This window comes from Lucilia sericata, unplaced genomic scaffold (assembly GCF_015586225.1).
Source record: "Lucilia sericata isolate MDLA Ls3-8-SP2 unplaced genomic scaffold, ASM1558622v1 Contig000814F_arrow, whole genome shotgun sequence".
NCBI classification, from domain to species: domain Eukaryota; kingdom Metazoa; phylum Arthropoda; class Insecta; order Diptera; family Calliphoridae; genus Lucilia; species Lucilia sericata.
Window position 1 is genome coordinate 1 of NW_023994806.1, and position 26,589 is coordinate 26,589.

A 26,589-nucleotide genomic window follows, 5' to 3' on the forward strand; every position below is an offset into this window, starting at 1 on the left:
GGTGTGGGTGTATATATATATATTTAGCTTAATATTTTGAAAATAAAATATTAGTTTTGCTTTGTTGTTTTTGAATTTATAAATTATTCTCTTTTTTCAAGTTTTTTGTTTGAAATCATTGTCTTTTTTCGTTTGTTTTGCTTTTTTCGATTTTTTTCTTCTTTAATACATAACAATTCGAGTTTTTCTTGTTTTTTATAAGGTAATAGTGTTTTTTAAATGATTTTTTATGCTTAATTTGTTTTAGTTTTTTTTTGTTCTGCTTTAAACTAAACTGCTTAAGCATGAAGAGGACTTAACAACTAAATGAAACTTAATTTAATAATAATAATGTATAAGGGATTTGTTGCTTTAAGAGGGAGTTTTTTTATATAATTTACAACATTTTTTGTTTTTGTTTTTTTTTTAATTAAAATTAAATAAGTAAATAATAAGTATTAAAAATTATATGTAGTAAAGAAATAAAGAAAATTATAAAGAATATAATAAACATTCAACAGTGTTTTTTTTTGTTTTTTTGCAAAATACCTTAATAAAAAGCCGCTTTACACAAAATGTAAATGTTTAAATAAATGAAGCAACACAACAATCTTTACCTTTGTTGTCTTTAAATGTTGTTTCTTTTAAGGCTTTCTGGATTTGGGGTTTTTTTTGTATTTTTCTTTTAGATAAGAGTATTATTTCATTAAGGAAGATTTTGTAGATTTCAGATTTAAACATACATTCCCATGCCATACACTGAACTCCAGTCGACTCCTTGAAAACTTGACATATCCACATTTGCTAAGGCATAACTTTGATATGGATTTGTGGCGGCATTTAAGGGATTTGAAGCTACTAGGGCTGCTTGTTGCGCAGCAGCGGCAGCCAAAGGATTTGTTACTGCAGTAGCTGCATGAGCACCATTAGCTTGTGTTGAACCAGCCGCTGCTAATGCTGCAGCATTGTGTGCTTGTGTTGCTGCCGCTGCTACAGCAGAATTTTGAGCAGCTGTATGTTGTTGGGCCGCTGCTACGGCATTTTGTTGCTGTTGATGATGATGATGGGCATGAGCTGAGGCAACTTGTTGTTGCTGTTGTTGTTGGGCTTGAGCAAAAGCATTGGCAGCTGCTGCTGTGGCGGGTATGGGGTAGGGAGTATAACTGTAAGAAAATTAAAAGATTTTTAAGTAAATGTTTTCTTTTTTAATAAAAAATTTTATACAAAATTCAAATATTTGTCGCCAGCCGGATATTTTTATTAACATATGTCGCCAACACAAAAAATTCTATAAAAATTAGTCGATGACCTAAACTTTTCTATAAAAATTTGTCGCTGGTCGCAAATGTTCTATATGAATTTTGTCGCTCACAAAATTTTCTTGAAAAATGTAACTCTAGCTCCAATTTTTTTGAAAAATTTTCTTGAAAAATGTAACTCTAGCTCCAACTTTTTTTTTTAAACTGGCAAAATTGAAGAATTTGTCGCCAGCTGGACATTTTCTATTAAAATTTGTCGCCAACACAAAAATTTCTATAGAAATTAGTCAATGACCCAAAATTTTCTATGAAAATTTGTCGCTGGTCCAAAATTTTCTTTATAAATTTTGTCGCTCACTAAATTTTCTTGAAAAATGCAACTCTAGCTCCAAATATGCTAAAAAAAAAGTCGCTGCCTCAAATTTTCTTTGTCGCCAGCTCAACATTTTTTATATAAATTTAACGCTAAATGGAATTTTTCTATATAGATCTCTCGTCAAATCAAAATGTTCTATAAAAAGTTGTCGCTAGATCAAAATTATGTCGACAGCTTATAATTTCCTATGAAAATTTGTCGCTAGTTCAAAATTTTTTAACCAGCTCAACATTTGCTGGTCGCTAGTTCAAAATTTTCTATGAAAATTAGTCGCCACAGCTCATTTTTTTATACAAATTAGTAGTTGGCCCAAAATTTTCTAAAAAAAAAATGTCGCTAGCTCGAAATTTTTTAAGAAAATATGTCGCTAACTCAATATTTTTCTTTAAAATTTGTCACTAGTTCAAAATTTAAAGAAAAAGTGTAGCTAGTTTAAAATTTTCTTTAAAAAATTGTAGCTTTCTCAACATTTTCTTTAAAAAAATTGTCGCTTTCTCAACATTTTCTACAAAAATGAGTCTTTAACTCAATATATTCTATACAAATTAGTCGCTGACTCAAAATTTTTCTGTAAAAATTAGTCGCTAACTCAAAAATTTCAATAAAAACTCTTCCCCGCCTAATAACTTTTTAAAAATCTTTAAATTTTTCTTTAAAAAGGATCCAGTTTTTATACAAAAAAATAAAATTTTCACACTTACCGAACACTATGTAATGCTGCTTGAGGATATGTAGTTAATAATTTACCAAAACCACTTGGATTAGCGGCTATAGCCGAAGCTGCAGCATTTTGTACTTGGAAAGGATTTTGTGAAATCAAGGCGGCCTGTTGAGCAGCAGCAGCAGCCTGTTGTGTAGTGGCATGAAACTGTAATTGACCCTGATGATTCTGTAGCATAGCCAAAGGATTCATGGCGGTAAGACCGGCAGCAGTACGAGTACCCAACAATTGGCCAGGACCGGCACCTAATAACTGGCCAGGCGCTAAAGTGCCCAACATAATGCGTTTCTGTAGAAGTTGAGCAGCAGGAGTGACAGCCTCTTTGGGTTGGGCCTTTTTGCATTCGACCTTTTTGTTTTTAATAGTATGGAAATGAATTTCACAAACACGATCTACTACATCTTCATTTTCGAAGGTGACAAAACCGAAACCACGATGACGTTTAGTCTGTTGATCCATTAACATGACAGTTTCACCCACAGTTCCAAATTGATTGAAATAGGCTTTGACCTCATCGGCTGAAGTGTCTTGAGCAACACCACCCACAAATATTTTCTTAGTTTTGCTGGAATTGCGAGGTCTATTCTTGGGTGTGGCATGTTTGGGATCAATTTTCTTGCCATCCAAAGTATGTATGGGTACTTGCAAGACTTTTTCCACACTGCAGGGCTCTTTGAAAGTTATAAAACCAAAACCACGACTACGCTGTTTAGGGGAAATTTACGTTTTTAGGGGAAAGGAAAAAATTAAGGGAAAGAAAAGATAAGAATTATTAGTTTGATGTGTTTAAACTTTTAGAACAAATAGCTAAGACAAGTTATGTTTAGAATTTTTTATTTTATACAGACTAACTAAATTTATGTTGATATTGTTTTAACAATAATAATAATAAATAGTATATAGTATAAAAAATAATAAAGTTACCGTTTGCAAATTGAACAAATTTTGTTTAAACTAAGTTTCTCAACAAAATACTTCCTAAAGTTAATAAAATTTTAGAATAAATATTTATAGTTTTTTTTATGGTTTTATAGTAAGTAAAAACAGTACATTAAAATAAACCCAATTGGTAACTAGGACCAAAGAACAATTTCGTTTTCAAAAACAACTAAAAAAACAAATATTAAAACAATAATATATAATTTATTATAAAAATAAAAAATAGTTTTGAGTTTGGAGTAATTGTTGTTTTGTAGTAATACAAAGCTACCAAGCTTTTAGGTTTTAAAATTAGTTACCATTAACATAAAGAAAAACATATTTTGTATATACTCTTATTAAAACAGGACCTAAAAATCAGTACAATTATTTTTAATGGCAAGAAAGTAGTTTTTAACTAAATTGTGTTTTTTTCTGAATTTTTTTTTTTTTTTTTTTTTTTTGACGTTCAAACTACTTGTAAAGAGAAAATGTTTGTTATACATGTTAAATTTTTGTTTTTTTATTATTAAGTATTTAAACTACAAAAAAATATGTACTAAACAAAAGCAGTGTAAGTTTGTTTTTCAATTTTAAAATACTTAAATGCTCAACTTGATATTATTTACACACACAAACAAATTTCACAAATATTTCTCAAGGAACTCTTTTTTAGTCAACCAGGCATGGAAAATTAAAATTTTGAAATAGTACTTTTTAGGTTTGGAAGCTCTAAACTAATTTTCCGCTATATTATAGACCAGGCTAAAGACTAGACCAAAGACTAGACTGCAGACTAGGCCATAGACTAGACTATTGACTAGACTATAGACTAGACTATAGACTAGACTATAGACTAGACTATAGACTAGACTATAGACTAGACTATAGACTAGACTATAGACTAGACTATAGACTAGACTATAGACTAGACTATAGACTAGACTATAGACTAGACTATAGACTAGACTATAGACTAGACTATAGACTAGACTATAGACTAGACTATAGACTAGACTATAGACTAGACTATAGACTAGACTATAGACTAGACTATAGACTAGACTATAGACTAGACTATAGACTAGACTATAGACTAGACTATAGACTAGACTATAGACTAGACTATAGACTAGACTATAGACTAGACTATAGACTAGACTATAGACTAGACTATAGACTAGACTATAGACTAGACTATAGACTAGACTATAGACTAGACTATAGACTAGACTATAGACTAGACTAGACTAGACTATAGACTAGACTATAGACTAGACTATAGACTAGACTATAGACTAGACTATAGAGTAGACTATAGAGTAGACTATAGAGTAGACTGTAGACTAGACTATAGACTAGACTATAGACTAGACTAGACTATAGACTAGACTATAGACTAGACTATAGACTAGACTATAGACTAGACTATAGACTAGACTATAGACTAGACTATAGACTAGACTATAGACTAGACTATAGACTAGACTATAGACTAGACTATAGACTAGACTATAGACTAGACTATAGACTATAGAGTAGACTATAGAGTAGACTGTAGACTAGACTATAGACTAGACTATAGACTAGACTAGACTATAGACTAGACTATAGACTAGACTATAGACTAGACTATAGACTAGACTATAGACTAGACTATAGACTAGACTATAGACTAGACTATAGACTAGACTATAGACTAGACTATAGACTAGACTATAGACTAGACTATAGACTAGACTATAGACTAGACTATAGACTAGACTATAGAGTAGACTATAGAGTAGACTATAGAGTAGACTGTAGACTAGACTATAGACTAGACTATAGACTAGACTAGACTATAGACTAGACTATAGACTAGACTATAGACTAGACTATAGACTAGACTATAGACTAGACTATAGACTAGACTATAGACTAGACTATAGACTAGACTATAGACTAGACTATAGACTAGACTAGACTATAGACTAGACTATAGACTATAGACTAGACTAGACTATAGACTATAGACTAGACTAGACTAAAGACTAGACTATGGACTAAACTATAGACTAGACTATAGACTAGACTATAGACTAGACTATAGGCTAGACTATAGACTAGACTATAGGCTAGACTATAGACTAGACTATATACTAGACTATATACTATACTATATACTAGACTATAGACTTGACTATACTCTAGACAACTTATCAAAAGTTTATAAGTTAGAAAGGGTACCGAAAATATCGGAAGGTATTTTTCGATATCAAAAAGTACTGAATTTTCCATGCCTGTACTCAACAACAACTTGCTTGTCTGGAGGTGTCGGTGGTGTTGATGTTGTAAATGTTTTAAATGTTTGTTTTTATAAGGAATTACAATAAGGAACAAGGGCACCTGTTAGAATTTCTTTATAAAAGTGTTTAGATTCCATTACACTTTTATTGAAATTGTGTTTATTTTTTTTTTTCAGTATAGTTTTATGCAATTTTTTTCAAAATCTTTTTTTGTTTGTTAAAGAAAACACAAAAACAAAATCTAAAAATATAATTAAAAACGTAAAAAAATTGTAAATACTATTATTATTTTGTTAACTAGTTTGCTAATGAAACATAAACAAAATTAATATATATAATAATGATAATTGGTTTTTTTTTAAAGAAAACAATCCAAATACAAAAAAAAAAATGAATAAAAGAAAAGTACAATAAACTGTTATTCTTACACTAAATATAGTAAATGAAAACCAATAAATTTCAATTTACAGCTGTTAAAGACAAAAACCTAAGACTTGCTTATGCGGCTCATGGAAATGTCAACAAGACAAACTAATTTCTTATTGACACTTCAGCAAAGTTTTTGCAGCCATCATAGAAGTTAATAGGTTAATTTCTAGCAAATTTCAGCAGTTTCATGAAATTTGGCTAATAGTTATTAAGTTGTTATAAAAAAACATTATTAAAAGTTAAGTTTTTTGATATTTTATACTTTTTTCAAATATTACACAAAATTTAATAGAACTAAATTTTAAATATTGTTTTTTTCTTATTTTGTTTGACTGTAGTTTTTAAGGAACGCAACTAGTAGATTACATAATAGTTATTTTGCTTTTGTTTTATATTAAATTACAATTTTATTTTATATAAATTTTTATTAAACTTAATTACTATTATATTACAACTGAAATCTAAAATTTCTTCAATATATTTATTTAGTAGCGCATGTTTTTTTATGTAAAAATTGTATGGAACACTAAGTATTATTTAATTACAATTAGTTTTTTTTTAAATACTTTTACAATATTAAACTGAAATCCAGTTAAAACATGGGACTTATGGATAAAAAGTTAATTTTGTCGCTGATACAAAATTTTCCAATAAAATTTTTAGCTGGCTAACAATTTTCTATGAAAATATTTGTCTTTTTTAAGATTTTCTATGAAAAGTTGTCTCCAGCTTAAAATTTTATATAAAATTTGTTAATAAAAATTTTCATCATAACTTTCTCCTTAAAGTCCCATATATAATTTGTACAGATATTATTCTTAAATATTACAATTAAATAACAACTAAATTATCTATTTTCCTCGAAACTACCACATAATTATTGTTGTAATTTAAATAAATATTTTTGTAAAATACTTGATTAAAAGGCAGAGCCTAGTTAAAACATACGAAAGATAATAAATATTACAACGAAATATATTTACAAGGTTAAATTTAAAATCCAGGGATCGCTACTTAGTTAATTTTAGGAAAATTTCTTTTTACCAACGAACCAATCAATAAAAAGGTTTTTACATCATAAACATAATCTATACAGTTTATTTGATTTTATTGAAACTACATCTTAAATAAGTATTGATGTATGACATCTTATATACTATTATAAACTTACAATTAAATTATCGAATTGTTATACATCTTATTTGTTTATATTTACGGACAAATACTTTTCTAATATAAGTTTTCAATAGTTTTCAGTATAATTTTTATTATTATTTTTTTAATGTTTATAAAACTAAAAGCTTTAAAGCTTAATTAACTAAATAACGTTTTACGAAAACAATGTTTGTAAGATTTCCAAATATGTATTATTTATGAAGAATTGATATTTCATATACAATATTCTACCAAATATTAAAAAAAATCTAAATAAATTTTAATATTAATAGGAAGTAATCCTTAATCATAATAAAATTCTAGCTAAAGTACAAAATTTTATTTTGAATAAAGACTCGATAAATATTTTCTTCTAGATGGGGGGGGGGGGTCTAAAATTTTCTAATAAAATCAGTAAAGGAATGTATTATTGGAATTTTAGTCAGTGTTTTATGTTAAAAGATATAAATAAAGAGCTTATTTCACTAAAAGTGTACGAAAAAATTCGTTTACATTGAACACTATAACAATACTTCGCATTTATTTGTTTTTAATATGAAATAAGAAAGAAAATGTTCGTTCGCTTTTAGTGAAACATGATTTAAGAGTAAGGACATGCTTGGTAAGTATTTAGTCAAGAATGATAGAATATTATTTACTAGAATAATATAAGAATATATATTATTTTTTCGTCCAATATTTACCATGTATGATCATACTCTTCGAAACTAGTCTAAATATTATCAAATCTTTATTTAGTGTTAAAAGTATAAGTTCTATGATTAATTGTAGTACTTTTAACATTTTATTTAAATACGTTAATTCTATTACCTAAAAAAATATGTTGAGATGAAAATTGTTTTTTTTACAAATTTTCAGTGTCTTCCTGTATGTCTGGAAGGAACTATAGGCTACTTTTTACTTCAAAATTTAAAGTGGGCAACGTGCCACGCCCTCACTCGCTTATCTCAGAAAGTGCAAGAGTTGGACAACTTTGGCATCCAATGAAATCGCAGATGAATTGGCCAGACAGAGCTCGGATTTAGAGCTTGATAGTAGGGTTGGTTCGCTTTATTGTAGGGTTTTTAGGACATTATGACTGAAGTTAAATCCAAAAGCAACCAGAGTACTATTAGGACTGGACAGGAAGATTTGTGCTAATTGTGTGAAGACGAAGAGAAACTGGAAACAGTAGGGCATATTTTATGCAACTGTACCAGAATACAGAGTCTAGACTAACAAAATGAACTGGGAGATGTAGCAGATTATAATTTAGGCGACATTCTGGGTTTCATCAGGAAAAAGTTTTTTCTTTAATCTTTTTCGGAGGAATTCTCATTTTTCTCTTATTCTTCCGTCTCCTTTCCTCTTTTTATTTTTCCTTAATCTTTATTAAAGGGAATCTAAATGGACCTTTTGTGTCTCCGAGTGAATGTATGTATACCTTGGTATACAACTCTTTCTTTAGAAAGAGTTCAAAAAGAACCTTCTTCAGCAGCAACCTTGGAATTAGTGATTTGAACCATACGATTTGAACAACTAGACATATTATGCGATCGTGTATTGAAAGATCAGCTAAATGTTAGTTGGGAAGGTTTGGCCTAACTGCCGACTACTATATATATTTCTGGAATAAGTTTCAATATGAGAATTTGACATGATTATATTTTAAGACCTTATATACTATTGTATCCCCCATTATTACGAGTGTCATAGTCGAAGTCGTTGTCGTAATAAAGTCGATTTTTTATAAAGTTTTTGCAATAAAAGATTCAAATTTACAAAAAATCCAGTATTTTTAAGCTATGAAGTCAATATATGTATATTAAATTATAAGGAACAAACATATAAATTCTTTTAAGCAAAGCACTACCAACTTTTACACGTTTTAAAATTGCCAATATGTATTAAAAATTTCTATTAGGGTATTACTGCAAAATCTTCATCTCAACATATTTTTTAATTATAAAACGAAAGTAACTTTACACAATAGTTTGACAGTTAAGAATGTTATACTATACATAATAAACAAAATATATTTTGTTTTACTAAAAAAAAATAATACAAAAATTATTACTTTAAATTATTTCTTACTTGCTCCTCTAAATAAATAATACGTTTCTGAATTTTTAGTAGTTAATTTACGAAAAAAAAAAAACTAATATAAAATATAAATATTTCTTGATACAAGAAAATAGAGATGTCAACTTTTAAGATGGTAGTATAATCAACGAACAAACGAGTAGGTATGGCCAACAATTGTGTATGTATATTTGACAAATAGATAAGTACTTAATGGTACAATTTGTTTTAAATATTGATATTGTATTATACAAATAAATGAGAAAAGTTGTTACATATTGTTGAGGTAGTAGTTATTTTACGTTATATAAGGATAAAGAAATTAAGTCTTTTTAAACTATTTAGTTAAAAAAATGAAGGTAAAAACAAAAATATACAAAAAAAAAAAAGAAAAAGTGTGTAGTACCTATAGTAACGTTTAATGAACGTTGTTAATATCGTACAAATAATGAAGCAAAAAATTATAGTTGCTGGCCTTAAGACAGGATACGCGCTATAACAATAGTCCTCTTTTTTTGTCTGCAGCAGTCAGCTTTTGAATTTCTCTAGTGCTAGAGTTTGTGGCAATTTTTTGTTTACTTCATAAAAGTGCAGGCAGCTTGCATAATTTTTTTTTCGCTTTACGAAAAACATACTACATATTTGTTTTAAGTCCTGTTGCGTATTTGTTGTAGGGCATCCTTTTGTTTGTTGTTTTTGTAGTACAATTAACAACAATAATTCAACTTTTATAGTAAAACAGAAATGAAAATATGTATATAAAAAATGAAATGCAGCTGCCATAGTCTGCACATATCAGCAAATAGCGTGCCATAGTGTATGAATAAAATATTATTCTTTTAGGTTTATGTGCCTGTGTGGCTTTTGTTTATTTGTTCTTCTGTTATCCTTTCTTATCCAGGTAGAGCGGTCGTTGTTGTAGTAGTTGATTGTGTAGAAAATAAAACTGTTAGAATTTGGTAGAGGAGCCTTTTATTTTTTTTTTATATTTTTGCCAGTTGGTTTGATTATTGTTTTTTTTTTTTGGGATATGTGGTTACAAATATATATTTTTTGTTTGTTTTAGTGTAATTTATTATACATACTTAATTTTACAGAAAATAGTTGTTTAAGAGTTAGTTCTATTTCTTAAAAAAACTAGTTGCGCTACTTTTAGGTTTATGGTAGGTTTTTTCTTTGAAGTAAATTTTCTTAAAAGGATTTAGTTCTTCATTGTTATAAGACTTAAAATGTTTAAAGACTTAAGAGAAGCGGAAAGACCTAATACAATGGAATTAATAAGTTTTGAAGGCACTTTAAGTGAATGAATTCAAATTTGGGAGGAAATGTTGTTAAATGAAAGTTTTCTGGGTTTTCAGAAGACTAGACAATACTTGTTAGACTAGAATAGACCAGTCAGTACACTAGTCAAAACACCAGTCAATATACTAGACGATAGATTTGTCAATAGATCAGTCAAAAGACTAGTCATTTGATTAGTCAACTGCTTCATAGATCAGTCAATAGATTATTACATTCATTAGTTCATAAACTAGTCATTAGATAAGTCCATAAACCTGTGAGCAGACTAGTCAATAGAACAATTAATAAACTAGCCCACAGACCAGTCAATAGACTAGTCAAAAAAACTCTTTCGATTGACTACTAAATAAACTAGTCGCAGACTATTCGACAGTCAATGGACTAGTTGATGGACCAGTCAATAGACTAGTCTATAGACTAGTCAATAAGCCAGTCAATAGACTATTCCGCAGACTAGTCAAAAGACTTCTCAATAGACTTGTTAATATACTATACATAATATACGTCTATCGACGAGTCATTGGACTAGTCCATAGACCAGTCGGCAGACTAGTCAATAGACTAATTAATAGACTAGTTGATAGACCAGTCAAAAGAATCTCCTATAGACTAATCAATAAACTTGTCGATAGTCAATGGAATAGTCCATAGACCAGTCAACAAATCAGTCATTTGACTAGTCCATAGACCAGTCAGCGGACTACTTAATAAAGCAATTAATAGACTAGTCAAGAGACCAGTCCATAGACTAGTCGATAGAAAAGTAAATCAATTAATCGATAGAAAAGTCCATAAACTCTTGCATAGCCTAGTCTACAGACTCGTGCCTTGACTATTCCATGGGATAGTCAATAGACTAGTCTAGTTTCTAAACTAGTTCATAGACCATTTTAATTAACTTTCTTTTTCTCTGCAACAAAACAAAAATATTTCCTCCTTTAAATGAATTCATTCTTTTAAAAATTTTGCCTTTTATTTAAAAAAACAATACCTAATAGAATAGCAAAACTTCTTTATAAGAAACCCTTATTTCTTTTTAAGAAAAAAAAAAAATCAAAAAAAAAATTTTTTAAAATCCGTTAGAAAACTTTAGAAAACATACTTAAAAAAATAGCTTAAGCAAGAAAAAAAAAACGGAAAATAAAACAATCCTGTTATAAAAAGCAAAACAAGAAAGAATAATAAGACAAATCCCTTTTCATACATTTCAAACTCCGCTTTAACAGACTTGTTAGTAAAGATCCCGTTCTTTGTTTTATATACATTTTTTTCTTCTTCATTTAATGGGTCATATAGTAGTAAAGTAATACATCCCATCAAGCAATAAAACAAATTTAAACAACAATGATCATTCGCTCTCTTTACCTTTGTCAAGTTCTTTTTTTTTAACATTCGACAAAACAAAACAAGGGAACCAAACAAAAATTTAAATGTCATGAGCCTGGTGTGTTTTACCTTTTACTATAATAAAACAAGTAATGAGTAGAGCATACTCAAAAGGTATAGAAATGTGAACAGATGTGTTTTTTCTTCCTGCTACTCTATATGTGTAACACATACAACAACAAAAAATTGAAATTTTTCTCGCCCTACTAAAAGTACATTCATATATCTAGATAAATTATTTAGCAGGATATTTCAATTCTAAAGCGTATGAAATTTATTGAAATTATTAAACAGCTGCTGTTTGCTTGCTGCTGTTTGTTTCGCTTGTTAAAAACAACAAAAAATTCTAGTTGTTTCTTTTGCTCGCTTTTCAATTTAATGTTTTATATGAACATTTTGGTGGTAAAATTATTGGCATTTTTGTTTTTAAGGAAACAAGTATGTATGTTTTCTTAGGTAAGTTAGTTGTATCAATTGGTTTTTTTTTTAAGAAAAAACAGTTGGAGTTTTTAGTTGTAATGTTAGCTCGTGCTTCATAGCGCGTTTAAAAATAATAAATACAAAGTTATAAAACAGCAGTTTTTAAGGGAGTCAGTCACCTGTTGTGGAATAAGGTTTTCTTTTTAGAAAAGATAAAAAGAAATAAAGGGGTTAATTATGTAAAACTTATGTTGTTGATCGAAAAAAGAAGCTAAATTGTTTGTTAGTTATGAAAAGGTAGAGAGTTTTAAAACTTTTCCTATCTTACATTTGCTACTTGTTATTCGCCCTTGATCAGAAATATAGCTATATACGTATTGTATAATTTCTAATGTAAATAATCTAACTTAAAGCAGAAGTATTATTCTCACAATCATTATTTAATTAAGGGTAATAATATCCTATTTCAATTTTAATCATTTGTACTCATTTACATAAATGTTTCGAGATTTATTTTAGGATTAAATAAATTATTTATCATCTAGACGCTTCTTAAATAGGGTAGAATTGGATTTTAAGCCATTCTAAAAATTTGAATATGTATTCATTTAAACGAAATATATCTTAGCGCCTTAATACCTTTTTTAATCATCTAAGATTATAAAGATCTGCGATAAGAAACAAATAATCCTAGAGTTTATAAATTTGAAACAAAGACTTGTAGGGAGTCCAAAGACTTCCCGCTAGATTCTTTGTATATTAAAAACTACATATGTACCTACTTTCAAAAGAACAAAAAAACTGGAGCTTGAATTGAAGTAGAACTGTACTAAAACTGAACTAGAACTAAACTAGAGCTAGATCTGAACTAGAACTTAACTAGAACTAGAACTGAACTAGAACTGAACTAGAACTGAACTAGAACTGAACTAGAACTGAACTAGAACTGAACTAGAACTGAACTAGAACAGAACTAGAACTGAACTAGAACTGAACTAGAACAGAACTAGAACAGAACTAGAACAGAACTAGAACAGAACTAGAACAGAACTAGAACAGAACTGAACTAGAACTGAACTAGAACTGAACTAGAACTGAACTAGAACTGAACTAGAACTGAACTAGAACTGAACTAGAACTGAACTAGAACTGAACTAGAACAGAACTAGAACTGAACTAGAACTGAACTAAAACTGAACTAGAACTGAACTAGAACTGAACTAGAACTGAACTAGAACTGAACTAGAACTGAACTAGAACTGAAGTAGAACTGAACTAGAACTGAACTAGAACTGAACTAGAACTGAACTTGAACTGAACTAGAACTGAACTAGAACTAGAACTGAACTAGAACTGAACTAGAACTGAACTAGAACTGAACTAGAACTGAACTAGAACTGAACTAGAACTGAACTAGAACTGAACTAGAACTGAACTAGAACTGAACTAGAACTGAACTAGAACTGAACTAGAACTGAACTAGAACTGAACTAGAACTGAACTAGAACTGAACTAGAACTGAACTAGAACTGAACTAGAACTGAACTAAAACTGAACTAGAACTGAACTAGAACTGAACTAGAACTGAACTAGAACTGAAGTAGAACTGAACTAGAACTGAACTAGAACTGAACTAGAACTGAACTAGAACAGAACTAGAACTGAACTAGAACGGAACTAGAACAGAACTAGAACTAAACTAGAACAGAACTAGAACAGAACTAGAACTGAACTAGAACTGAACTAGAACTGAACTAGAACTGAACTAGAACTGAACTAGAACTGAACTAGAACTGAACTAGAACTGAACTAGAACTGAACTAGAACTGAACTATAACTGAACTAGAACTGAACTAGAACTGAACTAGAACTGAACTAGAACTGAACTAGAACTGAACTAGAACTGAACTAGAACTGAACTACAACTGAACTAGAACAGAACTAGAACAGAACTAGAACTGAACTAGAACTGAACTAGAACTGAACTAGAACTGAACTAGAACTGAACTAGAACTGAACTAGAACTGAACTAGAACTGAACTAGAACTGAACTAGAACTAGAACTGAACTAGCACTGAACGAGAACTGAACTAGAACTGAACTAGAAATGAACTGGACTGAACTAAGTAGAACTGAACAGGAACTGAACTTGAACTGAACTAGGACTGAACTGGAACTAAACTAGAACTCATGTAGTCTCAGAAATGTTAATAGTAAACATATAGGATTTTTTTTACTCGGTGTTAAGCAAATTAGTAATTTCCCTTAAATCTCTTAAAAATTCATCATTTTAAACACATCAAAAATTGTTTGTGTAGAAATTTATGAAATTTTAAGCAAATTGTTGGGTTTTTCCATTAAGACCAAATAGACAGGTAAACAAAAAGAATGATAATAAAATAAACAGAAACTAAAGAAACCAAAAATAACAAAACTAGGAGATTAACAAACAACAAAAGGTAACACCAAGAAAGAGACCAGATGATGGTGCGGTAGATCATCATGACATATTGACAACAAAGGTAAATAACAGCAGATGCAGTTCGTATATTTTTTAAAGGTTAATACAAGAAAAAGTAAACAAGGCAGACAATGAAGAAGAGAATGTCTGGATAATGCAGAAAAGAAACCCTCAAAAAAGAAATGAAATATTAAAGAAAACAAATAAATCTCTTTATAGCACACACCAGGCTCAAAAAACACTTATGGTATTTTGGTTCGTTTGAGAGTTTAAACAAGAAAAATAAATAAAAATAAAGCCATTTGATAAATAATAATTATAAAATAACAAGCCAAAGACTAAGAGCTGCTTACCTGTGTTAAAGGATCCTTCATAATGAGCACATCTGTAACAGCACCAAACATATTAAAGTATTCCTTAAGCTTTTCCGAAGATGTTTGCCAACTTAGGCCACCAACGAAAAGTTTGCCGGGTGCTGGATCGGTACCCGCCGCACCATTAACACTGTTACTGGGTGTTGAGCGACCCGATAATGAAGTTTTCACTGTGGAATCTGTTTGATTGTTGTTTGTATTTGAGGTGTTACCATTAAGAATGGTCATGGCAGCTTGTTGGGCTTGTGTATGTTGTTGCTGCTGCTGTTGTTGTTGCTGTTGCTGCTGTTGTTGTGAGACTGTGTTATTAGTTGTGTTATTCAAATTTTGTTGCTGCTGTTGTTGTTGCTGTTGTGAGGCATTATTAGCATTTGTTTGTTGCTGTTGCTGCTGTTGTTGTTGTTGAGCAGCAGCCACGGCTGCAGCAGCTGAGGCACTTTTTAAAACAGCCGCTGTTGTCAAAGAACCATTAATAGTGGCCGCTGCCACATTACCATTCATAGAGGCTACCAAAGCATTACGCAAATCCCGATTGTGTGGATCGATGAGTCCAGCTGCAGCGGCGGCAGCAGCTGCCGCAGCATTGTCAATGGGATTACTGTGGGGATAGAAAAAATTATTGTTGGTTTTTTCATCTTTAATGCGTGCCGCAACAATGGGTGGTGGTGGCAATGAGGTGGGATGATGTAACATGGTTGCTCCTTCTATCATCATATGCTTTAATACTATTTTTGAAAGAATTTTAACACTGTTTTCTAATTTAATTAGCAAAATGTGTCCGTTACGTTTTTAAAGTAAGGTTATGTTACACTAATTGTAATTTTTCACTAAATATCAAGTCCTTTTGTGGGGTTTTCTTTTGTTAAGTAGCCGCGGTACTGGGCTATATTGGCAACAATATTTCCTTGGTATTTTTATTTGTTAGAAAGTTCAAATAAATATTAACTACGCGCTTTTGATTTTAATACAAATTTGGTTGCTAAGTTACCAAATATTCAAGAACAAATAATAAATGAGAGAGATAAATGACGTTTGTTTTTTTGCCAATTTTATAACTGTTCTTTTGTTTTTTTTAATAATTCTGTTGTTGTTTTTTATATGCTCTTTAAAAGATATTTCTTTTATAAATTTAATAACGAACTTTATTTTATATTTCACAATTTATTATTTTATTTAGCCTTTTTAGCAACTTCCTTAACACTTCCTTATTCCTTGAGCCCAAATAAACGAATGATTTTCAAAACAGAAAATGAGAGAAGCGCAAGCGTAAATTACTCAAAAACCAATTGAGTGCATTATTGTTTTTGTTTTCTTTGATAATGATAAACACAGGGTTGTGGAAAACAGGATTTTGTACAACAGGGTTGCAATTTTAAGGATTCATATATTAAATAACACAGCAATGACTCTCAAACTACATACAGTTTGAGGGGAATTAAGATAAATTAGCTTTAATAAAAAATTCAATTAACGAAAATGATCGGATAATTAGGTTATAATTGATAGATAGATAGATAGATAGATAGATAGATAGATAGATAGATAGATAGATAGATAGATAGATAGATAGATAGATAGATAGATAGATAGATAGATAGACAGATAGATAGATAGATAGATAGATAGATAGATAGATAGATAGATAGATAGATAGATAGATAGATAGATAGATAGATAGATAGATAGATAGATAGATAGATAGATAGATAGATAGATAGATAGATAGATGGATAGATAGATATATAGATAGATAGATAGATAGATAGATAGATAGATAGATAGATAGATAGATAGATAGATAGATAGATAGATAGATAGATAGATAGATAGATAGATAGATAGATAGATAGATAGATAGATAGATAGATAGATAGATAGATAGATAGATAGATAGATAGATAGATAGATAGATAGATAGATAGGTAGATAGGTAGATATATAGATAGATAGATAGATAGATAGATAGATAGATAGATAGATAGATAGATAGATAGATAGATAGATAGATAGATAGATAGATAGATAGATAGATAGATAGATAGATAGATAGATAGATAGATGTTTTCTTAATTTAGTAGTTGCCTTCTTTAAAAATCAATATTTTAGCTCCATACAATATTTCTAACTCTAACATAAATTAATATTTATTTGAAAAACTCTAATCTTAAAACCAAATTAATACTTGTCACTTCTAAGTGATAAATGTCATCATAATTTGTCAAATAATTGAATTTACCCAAACTCGACAGTTTATTTTTTCTCTCTGACACTTAAAAGAAAAACACTTGAAGAAAATTTTAATCCAGCTTTACAAGTGGCTAGCGCAACACTTCAAATACTTTTAAATATTATAAACAAACTCGAAATTTCAAGTGTTATTAATTATTATTGATCTATCTTTAGGTTATACCCATAGCTATAATAACTACAGTGGGCTTTACATGTGAGGTACTATGGACCATACGTTTGGCCTTTACGCGAGATGATGTAAGGTAGTTAAAAATGAAAAATGTTCGCAATTAGTTTTTGTTTTTGTTTTTAATTTTTGAAAAATATGTAATTTTTAGATTTTTAAACAAACAAATGGCCTGTGAACAAGTGGAGACTAGAGTGGGACCCATGTATCCACCGCCAGTACGAAAATTTCGGGTTTACAATCAGAAATATGAAAATCCAAAAGGTGTTATAGCGGCCATACAAACGCCGGCAGAAGAAGAGACGCAATAAAATATTAAAAACTAATTAAAAATTTCGAATTAATAAACAAATTTCTAATAAAAATATTTATCAATTTCGAGATTTCCGCTTTTGTTATGAAAATGATTATTTTTAATTCAATTTTCTTATCATAAATGCAAATTAAAATATCATGTATCATCATATGTTAATCGATAAAATATGAGACATTTGGGCACCAAAACCACTATATCCACCTAAGTACAAAATAAGCGGTTTTTGACAAGTATACAAGACGAAGGATATTGTTTGAAACATCCCGCAGTTATATGAGCCTTTTCTTATATTGCTTATGTTCTTTTGAGGATTTTTTCAAATTGTTAGAGGAAAGAAGAAACATTTCAATATTGTCAACATACAACATATTTCCTGGAAGGTAAAGACCTCAAAAAAAGTAAAACCTTAAAAAAATAAGGTCACATGTCTTCTATGTATACAAGCGTATATACGCATTCGATGTAATGTGATATTTTCATTTAATTTTTTAAAGAAATACAAAGTGCAAAAGAAATAAATCCCTGCAAGGAAGTAGTTATTTTTTTACAAATTTAATAAGTAATTAAATTAAGCCAGAAACTGGTTTCTGAAACAAATTAAGGAGGGGAATAATTGTATGAAATGTTGTAAAGGTATCTGAATGAGGATAATTTAACATAAATTACACGTGAAAATTTAACATAATTTACACTTGAATAATAACATGAATTGACAAGAAATTCTTTAAAAAAAACATGACTTTCCTTATTAAACAGATATTTTATTCAAATCAGTAGTTTCAAAGTTTTGTATATTTTGAATCACAAAATATTCATAAACTCAAGTTAAGCCTTTGGCAGCATCTCCGCTGTTTAAATTTCCTATGTTTTTGATTATATTTTTAATAGTTTATATCATTTGCTATTGACATTCTAAATTTTGTGTAAATCGGTTTAATATTTCAGAAGTTGTATATATTTATTTAAGTTAGAATAACAAAATATTGCCAAAGTAGTTGTATACTAATTTATTCGATTGTAGCACTTCCAGTGTTTAAATTTATTAAGATTTTTAACCAAATTTTAAAAGTTTATATCAATGGCAACTGATATTTAAAATTTCACGCAAATCGGTTAAGTATTACAGAAGTTGTTGATGTTAGAAAAATTGTATTACAAAAAAACCTTTCCGAAACAATGTCGTCAACTTTGATTCATTGTAGCGTTCACGGTAAGTAAATTTCTTAGTTCTATTAATACGATTCTAAAAGCTTAAAACATTTCTTATTAATAGTTAAAATTTTCTACAGATCGGTTAAGTAGTTCCAAAGTTTTTTATATTCTAAAGTTGGAAAGACAAAACATTGTCAGGCTGAAGAAGCACTTTTCAGTTCGGTAGCTCCCTTAATGTTAAAATTTATTATGATTTTAAACAAAATATTGACTTTTACCTACATAATCTATTATTAAATAAAAGATCTATAAATCTATTATTAAATAATATCGATTTTTTAGGACTTTTCAACTACTTCCCATACCAGATAATCGATTTATCGACGTTACTTTGTTCTAGCAGAACATTTATTATGATTTCAAACAAATATTGACTTTTACCTACAATGCCTATAAAAAAGTCGATTTTTCAAACTTTTATCATAGACTTTTTCGGGCTTTTCAACTAGTTCCCATACAAGATAATCGGTTTATCGACTTTGCTTTGTTCTAACAGAATAAAAGAGTCGACTTTGTCAGTATAAAATAGTTGACTTCGAATTTTATACATTTTTCGCTAAAAAGTCTAAAGTTTGATGTTCCCGAAGGCCGCTTTATAGAAACCTAATGAAAAGTCGATTTTTCGAACTTCGTTAATATCGATAATTTCCGATTTTTTAACTAGATTCCACTTTTTTCTTACAAGATAATCGATTTATGTTTATTGTTGTTGTTGTTTGGCATAACGGAAATAGTGTGCGATAACTGTAATTTAATATTTCCTATTAAAATTAACTCAAACTGCCAGCAATGTTTCTCAAACTATAAACAGTTTGAGAGTAATTGTATGTACATAAAACAACAGCATTGCCAATGTGAAATGGAAAAACAACTAAAACATTAAAATCCCTGTGCCAATCGAAACAAAACGGCGGCGTCAGCTAAAACTAAAAGTTGCGTAAAAGGGTTTAAAATCGGCTAAAAGACAACTTTTTTATATAAATAATGAAATTAAAAGGAATTTGTAGAAAACTATTCCCCACATGTCTTAAGTTTAATATTTTTCAACATCATCGACTTTAAAATTGAAACGGCTTCAAAACTCTGACGGCTTTCATTCATACGGCGCAGGTCTTGTGTCTCTGACGCTTGCTTAGTAAAGTCCTTTAAGGAGATAAAGATAATTTAATAAAAAAATAACCTTCTCTAGTTGCTCCTTAAAAGTAATGAGAATAATATTTTAGCTATTTATTTTATTTGTTTGCTTTTTTTATGACAAGAAAAGCAACAAATATTATTTTCTATTTGTGTGTATGCGTGAGAAATTGTAATGTTGTTGATTTTCTTTTATCCTGTATCTAAAGAAAATGTCATAAATAAAAATTTTGCTTAAAAAAAATATATTCAGCTTTAATATTGATTTGAAGTGTGGTGCGGTGTTGTGGAAAAAGAACAAAAATTTTTCCTGATTTTTTTTCTGTTATCTAAATCAAATGTATATTAATTTAATATCCTTAAGGATATTTGATTAATTTGAAAAAAGTTTCATTTGTTTTTTTCTTACTTTTTTAAGGGAAATTAATAACATTTGTTTTGTGGCAAATTTGAGGAAAAGGAAATAGAAAGGGGATTGCAAATGTAGGAATGTGTTTTACAAAAAGGAATGTAAAGGAATTTGAAATAATTAAGATAAAGTATAATTAAAAATTATGCTTATGTTAAGCTGTCTTAATGCAGCAAGCTTTAGTAGCTTAAACGTTTTGTATAACTCAAAATTTGAAATTTTTCAAACAACTCAACAGCTTTTGCTTTAAGCTTTTTAATTAAGCTATGTTCAACTTTGAGCTACAATAGCTTGCGTAGTATTTGAACTTCTTCTAAAATGGCAGAAGTTTTTAAAAGCTTACCATAAGCTTTGTTAAGCTTTATTAAATAACTTAAAAGTTTTATAAATATGTATGTATATTCGAAAGTTCAAGTTAACTTTGAACAACTACAGCTTCCTTAATATTTGAAATTTTCCAATTAACTCAGCAGCTTTTGAGAGCTTAACTCAAGCTTTATTAATGCTTAGCTCAAAAAAGCTTTAGTAATTTAAAATGTTGTAAGTGAACAAACTTTTAATATTTTTTGATTTTTATTTTAAATTCAACTTTGAACAACTGTAGCTTCCGTAATATTTGAACTTTTTCTAACATCATAGCAGTTTTTGAAAGCTTATCTTGAGCTATTTTTGTGTTGCAAATTTAGTTTAAAAAGCTTTGGTAGTTTTAAAGTTTTACATAGTTCAAGTTAAAAACTATTAAATCTTATCTTATTTCGACTTTGAACTAATGCCGTTTGCAAAATATTTAAACTTTTTCAAACAACTTATAAGAAAGCTTAACTCAAGCCCTCTAAATACCGCAAGTTTAAAATAAAAAGCTTTAGTAGTTTAAAAGTTTTATGTATTTGTAATATCTAGTTTAAAAGTAGTAAATCTTATCTTATGTCGATTTTGAGCAACTGCAGCTCATCTAATATTTAATTTTTTCAAACAACTTACAAGCTGTTGAAAGCTTAAATCAAACCCTCTTAATACTGTAAGTTTGCAATAAAAAGCTTTAGTAGTTTAAAAGTTTTATATATTTAAAAGATCTAGTTTAAAAGTAGTAAATCTTATCTTATATCGACTTTGAGCTTTTGCCGCTTGCAAAATATTTAAACTTTTTCAAATAACATACAAGATTTTGAATGCTCAACTCAAGTCCTCTAAATAGTGCAAGTTTGAAATAAAACGCTTTAATAGTTTAAAAGTTTTGTATATTCGAAACTTGAAAAAAAGTCATAAATCTCATCTTATAACAACTTTGAGCAACTACAGCATTCATAATATTTAAACTTTGTCTAATAAATCATAATTTTTTGGAAGCTTTACTCAAAACCTCCAAATACTGCAAGTTTGAAATAAAAAGCTTTAGTAGTTTAAAAGTTTGGTATATTCGAAAGTTCAAAGTAAAAAGTAGTAAAACTCATCCTATGTCGACTTTGAACAACTACAGCTTTCATAATATTTAAACTTTTTCTAACAACTCTTAAGCTTTTGAAAGCCTAAATCAAATCCTCTTAATACTGCAAGTTTGCAATAAAAAGCTTTAGTAGTTTGAAAGTTTTATATATTCGAAAGTTCAAAGTAAAAAGTAGTAAAACTCATCTTATGACGACTTTGAACAACTACAGCTTTCATGATATTTAAACTTTTTCTAACAACTCTTAAGCTTTTGAAAGCTTAACTTCAGCTCTTTTAATGCTGCATGTATGATTTATAAAGTTTTTGTAATTTAAACTTTGTATGTATATAAACTTTCGACTATGATTTTAAATTTCTATGTTTACTGGGTCATTGGCCATTGACAATTAAACGTAACCAAAAGCCATATAAATAAAATAAAATATTTGTTACATTATTAGCAATTACAAAATATGTATAAAAAAAAGTTCTAGGAAATTTTTGTTTAAACACCCAAGAAAAATCTACACTAAGAGAAAATGTTTTCAGTTGAAGAAAAACACTTATAAGGTTTTATTTGAAGGAAATTCCTGGAATTTGTATTTTATTTAATCCCTCCGAAGACAAACTAATTTGGGTATCTTTTCAACTTTAACAAGATGTCCATTTACATTTAATGTTTACTAGACTTTTGAATTAATTTGTCAGTTTTAGTTCCTTTCGTTTTTTTTGGGGAGTGTAAGTGAGTTTATTTGTCTAAGTGTGGGTTGTTTTCTCTGTTTTAATTAATTTTTGGTGACATCAGAGTACATTTTTAATGCATTTGGGAATTTACTACCATTAACAATTCATTAAATAAAACTTTTTCTTCGTTTTTGTTTTTCTTTTTGGCAAATTTTTATACATTTTTCTTTTATTTGTAACGTTTGGTGGATATTTTTTCTGTTATAAAGTTTTTTCTTATTTTTGTTTAGCAGGGAGTGAGGCAATACTGCCTCCAGGGGCTTTTTAGGGTTATTAAAAAACTTATACTAACACAAAACTATTTAATTGTATATAATTTAATTGAAAACACAACAAAACAGCAACAGGAAATTTTGTTGTCTTTAGTGTGAAACAAAAATAGTTAACGCCTAAAAGTATGTTATACAAAAGTAAAATTACATTACAAATTACAGTTTAATGCTTTAGGGGCTAAAGGGAAAATTATATAATAATAAAAAGTATAGTAATCACTTTAGGCGTTAACTAGTTGACTCCTGAATTTCTCACGAATTTTTTGAAATTAAGTTAAATTTATGAAATTCTTTTTGATTACAATTCTATTAAATCTACTCTAACCATTATTAAAGAGCATTTTTCAATTTTTCGAAAATTTGTTTAATAAATTGCCACCACCCTACTAAACATTCACAAAAATACCTCCATATGTACGATTTTTTTTTTATTATGTGTATTGAATTGTAAAATTTTGAAAAAAAGCGAATGAGGAGGTGGGGGTTGGCAGGACCTGTATGTGTGTAATTTGCAACCATATACACATACAGCTAACAAAATATTTGTATTACATATACAAACAGAGAAACAAGTTAAAATTGTTTAAGTTAACGTTTGTATGTAAGTGTTGTGGTGGTGGTAAGACAATTTAGTTACAAAATTTTTTATGGTTTTTGGCTTTTTTTTTTTGTAATATATTGAAAAAATAAACTTGTAAAACTGTATTTTTTTACATTAAGTAGACCCAAACAAAGTTTATTTTTCAGATGACAGAGTAAAATTACAAAATATTTTAAACATTATTAAGGGAAATAGGCATTTAAATGAAATATAATTGTAAGGAAATTGATACATTATTCAAAGTTAAAGAATTATTAGCATTTTAAGACTGAGAAAAAGATTTAGGATTTTTTGTATGCAATGTATGGGGGCATAAGATAATTATATTTCATATCACAAACATAGTTTTAATAAAAAAGTAATATTTCATAAAATTCATAATATTAATGAATATTAAAACTTAAAAAAAGTAATTATTTTTTATATAAAAATGCCCAAAAATAGTTATTTATCATAGTAAAATACATAATTTACGCAAAAAGACAATTTTTCATAAAATTCATTAATTTAATGAATATTTAAAAGCCTGAAATTTATCATTTTTTATATGAAAGTATCTAAAAATCCCCTTTTCTCATATAAAAAGCTTTAATTTACTTAAAGAAACAATTTCAACAAACATTCATAAATTTAATGTATACTTTAATGTAAAAATAATAATTATTTTTTATATATGGAAATGTCTTGAAATACTTATTTCTCATATAAAAAGCTTTAATTTACTTAAAAAATCAATTACTACAAAAATTCATAAATTTAATGAATACTTTAATTTAATGTAAATGTAAAAATGTAAAAATGCAAAAGCTAAAATTTACATAAAAAATAGATTTTAAAAAATTCATAGTTTTAATGAATATCTATACGAAACATATAAATTATTTTTTACATGAAATTTCATATGGATTTAGCCATAAAATATTTAATTCTCATATCAAAAGCTTTAATTTACATGAAAGCGTTGTTTTTCATTAAACTCATAACTTTAATGAATATTTTTACGTAAAAGACAAATGCCTTTTTATTTAAAATTATTCATATGACCGTAACATATTTATATAAAAGCTTTATTAAAAGCTATAACTTTTATTAAAAATCTATTTTCTTTAAATTCATTATTTTAATGAATATTTTAAAATTTGCATCAACATGTTTATTTCTAAATAAAATAAGCATAAAAATACTTATTTTGCAGAATAAAACAGTTTTTATAAAAAATTGTACATTTTCATAAAATTCATAATTTTAATGAATGAGCAATTTTTTCTAAATCTGCATATTAACTGGAAAAATATTAAAATTTAAGTAAAAACTTTTGTTTATGACGAAAAAAAGTAAATTTGTTTACATTCATAACTTTAATGAATTTGCTTATTTAACAGAAAATTATTATTTTTTACTAAATGATATTTGTCTTACAAATTTAAATTTAACATAAATTAATAGTTTTTTTGTACACATTGTAAAGTTTTCATAAAGTTCATGATTTTAATGAATTTACATATGTATTTTGCATAAAAATTTAAGTTTTAAATAAAAAAGCAAATTATAAATGAAAAAACATATTTTATATAAAACTAACAGTTTTGCATAAATATTTTCATTATTCATAAAATTCATATATTTCATGAATTTTTTAATTTTGTTAATTTTTAAACAAATTGTAAACTGATTCATTAAATTGAATATTTTAAATTACAATTTACTAATAATTGCATAAAATTGCCAACTTTTTTCAAATTCGTAGTTTTAATGAATATGATTATTTTGATAAAAATATAAATTTTTATGAAACAAAAACGGAAATTTTTCATTTAAAACACAAAATAGACATACAAATATATATTTTTTGTAAACAAACTTATTTTCAAATTAATTTTTAGTTTTTATAAAGTTCATAATTTTAATGAATTTGCATATTTTGCTAAAAAACCTAGTATTTGTATTTTGAAAAATATATTTAGATATTTGAATATATATTTTATTTAAAACAAAATGTTTTCAAACTAATTTTTAATTTTTACAAAAATTCATAATTTTAATGAATTTGCAGATATTGGTGGAAAGTTGAAATTTTTTACTTTAAAATTCAAAATAGACCTAAAAATATATATTTTATTGCAAGAAAAATGTGTTTAAACTAATAATTCATTTTTACAAAAATTCATTATTTTAATGAATTTGCACATTTGATCTAAAAAGTCACATTTTTGTCTTCCTTAACTTAAAGTTTGTTATATAACATCAAAATTTATAATTTTTTATAAGATATTGATTTCACAAAAATTCATTATTTTAATGAATATTATTACATTGCTGAAATTGTTTCTATTTTAAACTTAAATAATCCATTTTCATGTCCAGATATAAGATCCTTATTAAAATTTGCATAATTTGTTTAATAATCCTTATGGAAACAAAATTAACTTTTGTATTTAATGTAGTACTTTTACAAACTCACATTACTTTTTGGATCTATTTTTCTTTAACATTATTTTTATGATCCCTTTATATTACATCCTCTTCTCTTTTTTGTTTTGTTGCAAAATCGTTGGCCTTAATGAAAACATAATAAATCATGTCCTTAATAAATTGATTTTCCTATACCAAAACCAAATGAAAGATACAAATAGAAAAAATACAGCAACAACAACAACAAAAAATCATCCATCTAAATCCATGAACATGTTTAATGTACAAAATAGATGTACTACATGTACAAAAACAACAACGAAACGAAAAAAACTAAATAAATTCAACTAAAACCAATAAATCTCAGAAATAGAGAAAACAGATACATAGAAAAAAGAGCTGAAATACTAAAATAAAGATGCATTGTCATTTATTTGAAAAAATAGAAATAGTTTGGAAGAAACTGAAGAAACAATTTAATTGTGCTGAGTTTTATTT

At 27.7% G+C, this 26,589-nt stretch overlaps 1 protein-coding gene across 5 annotated transcripts in view; it reads right to left on the reverse strand.

Moving 5' to 3' along the window:
• Window positions 1-520: 520 nt before the first annotated feature.
• LOC119608249 (RNA-binding protein Musashi homolog Rbp6) overlaps window positions 521-26,589 on the reverse strand; it is a 121,463-nt gene continuing 95,394 nt past the window's right edge. For 4 of the 5 annotated variants that reach the window (XM_037962583.1, XM_037962582.1, XM_037962579.1 and 1 more), the window contains 3 exons: window positions 15,130-15,748; window positions 2,316-3,040; window positions 521-1,142 (listed from right to left, as the gene is read on the reverse strand). In XM_037962583.1, the coding sequence (XP_037818511.1) occupies window positions 713-1,142; window positions 2,316-3,040; window positions 15,130-15,651 (1,677 nt within the window). In that variant the 5' untranslated portion in view covers window positions 15,652-15,748 and the 3' untranslated portion in view covers window positions 521-712. Of the gene's footprint in view, window positions 1,143-2,315; window positions 3,041-15,129; window positions 16,424-26,589 lie in introns of those variants that run through there. The other variant, XM_037962578.1, reaches the window with a different exon arrangement.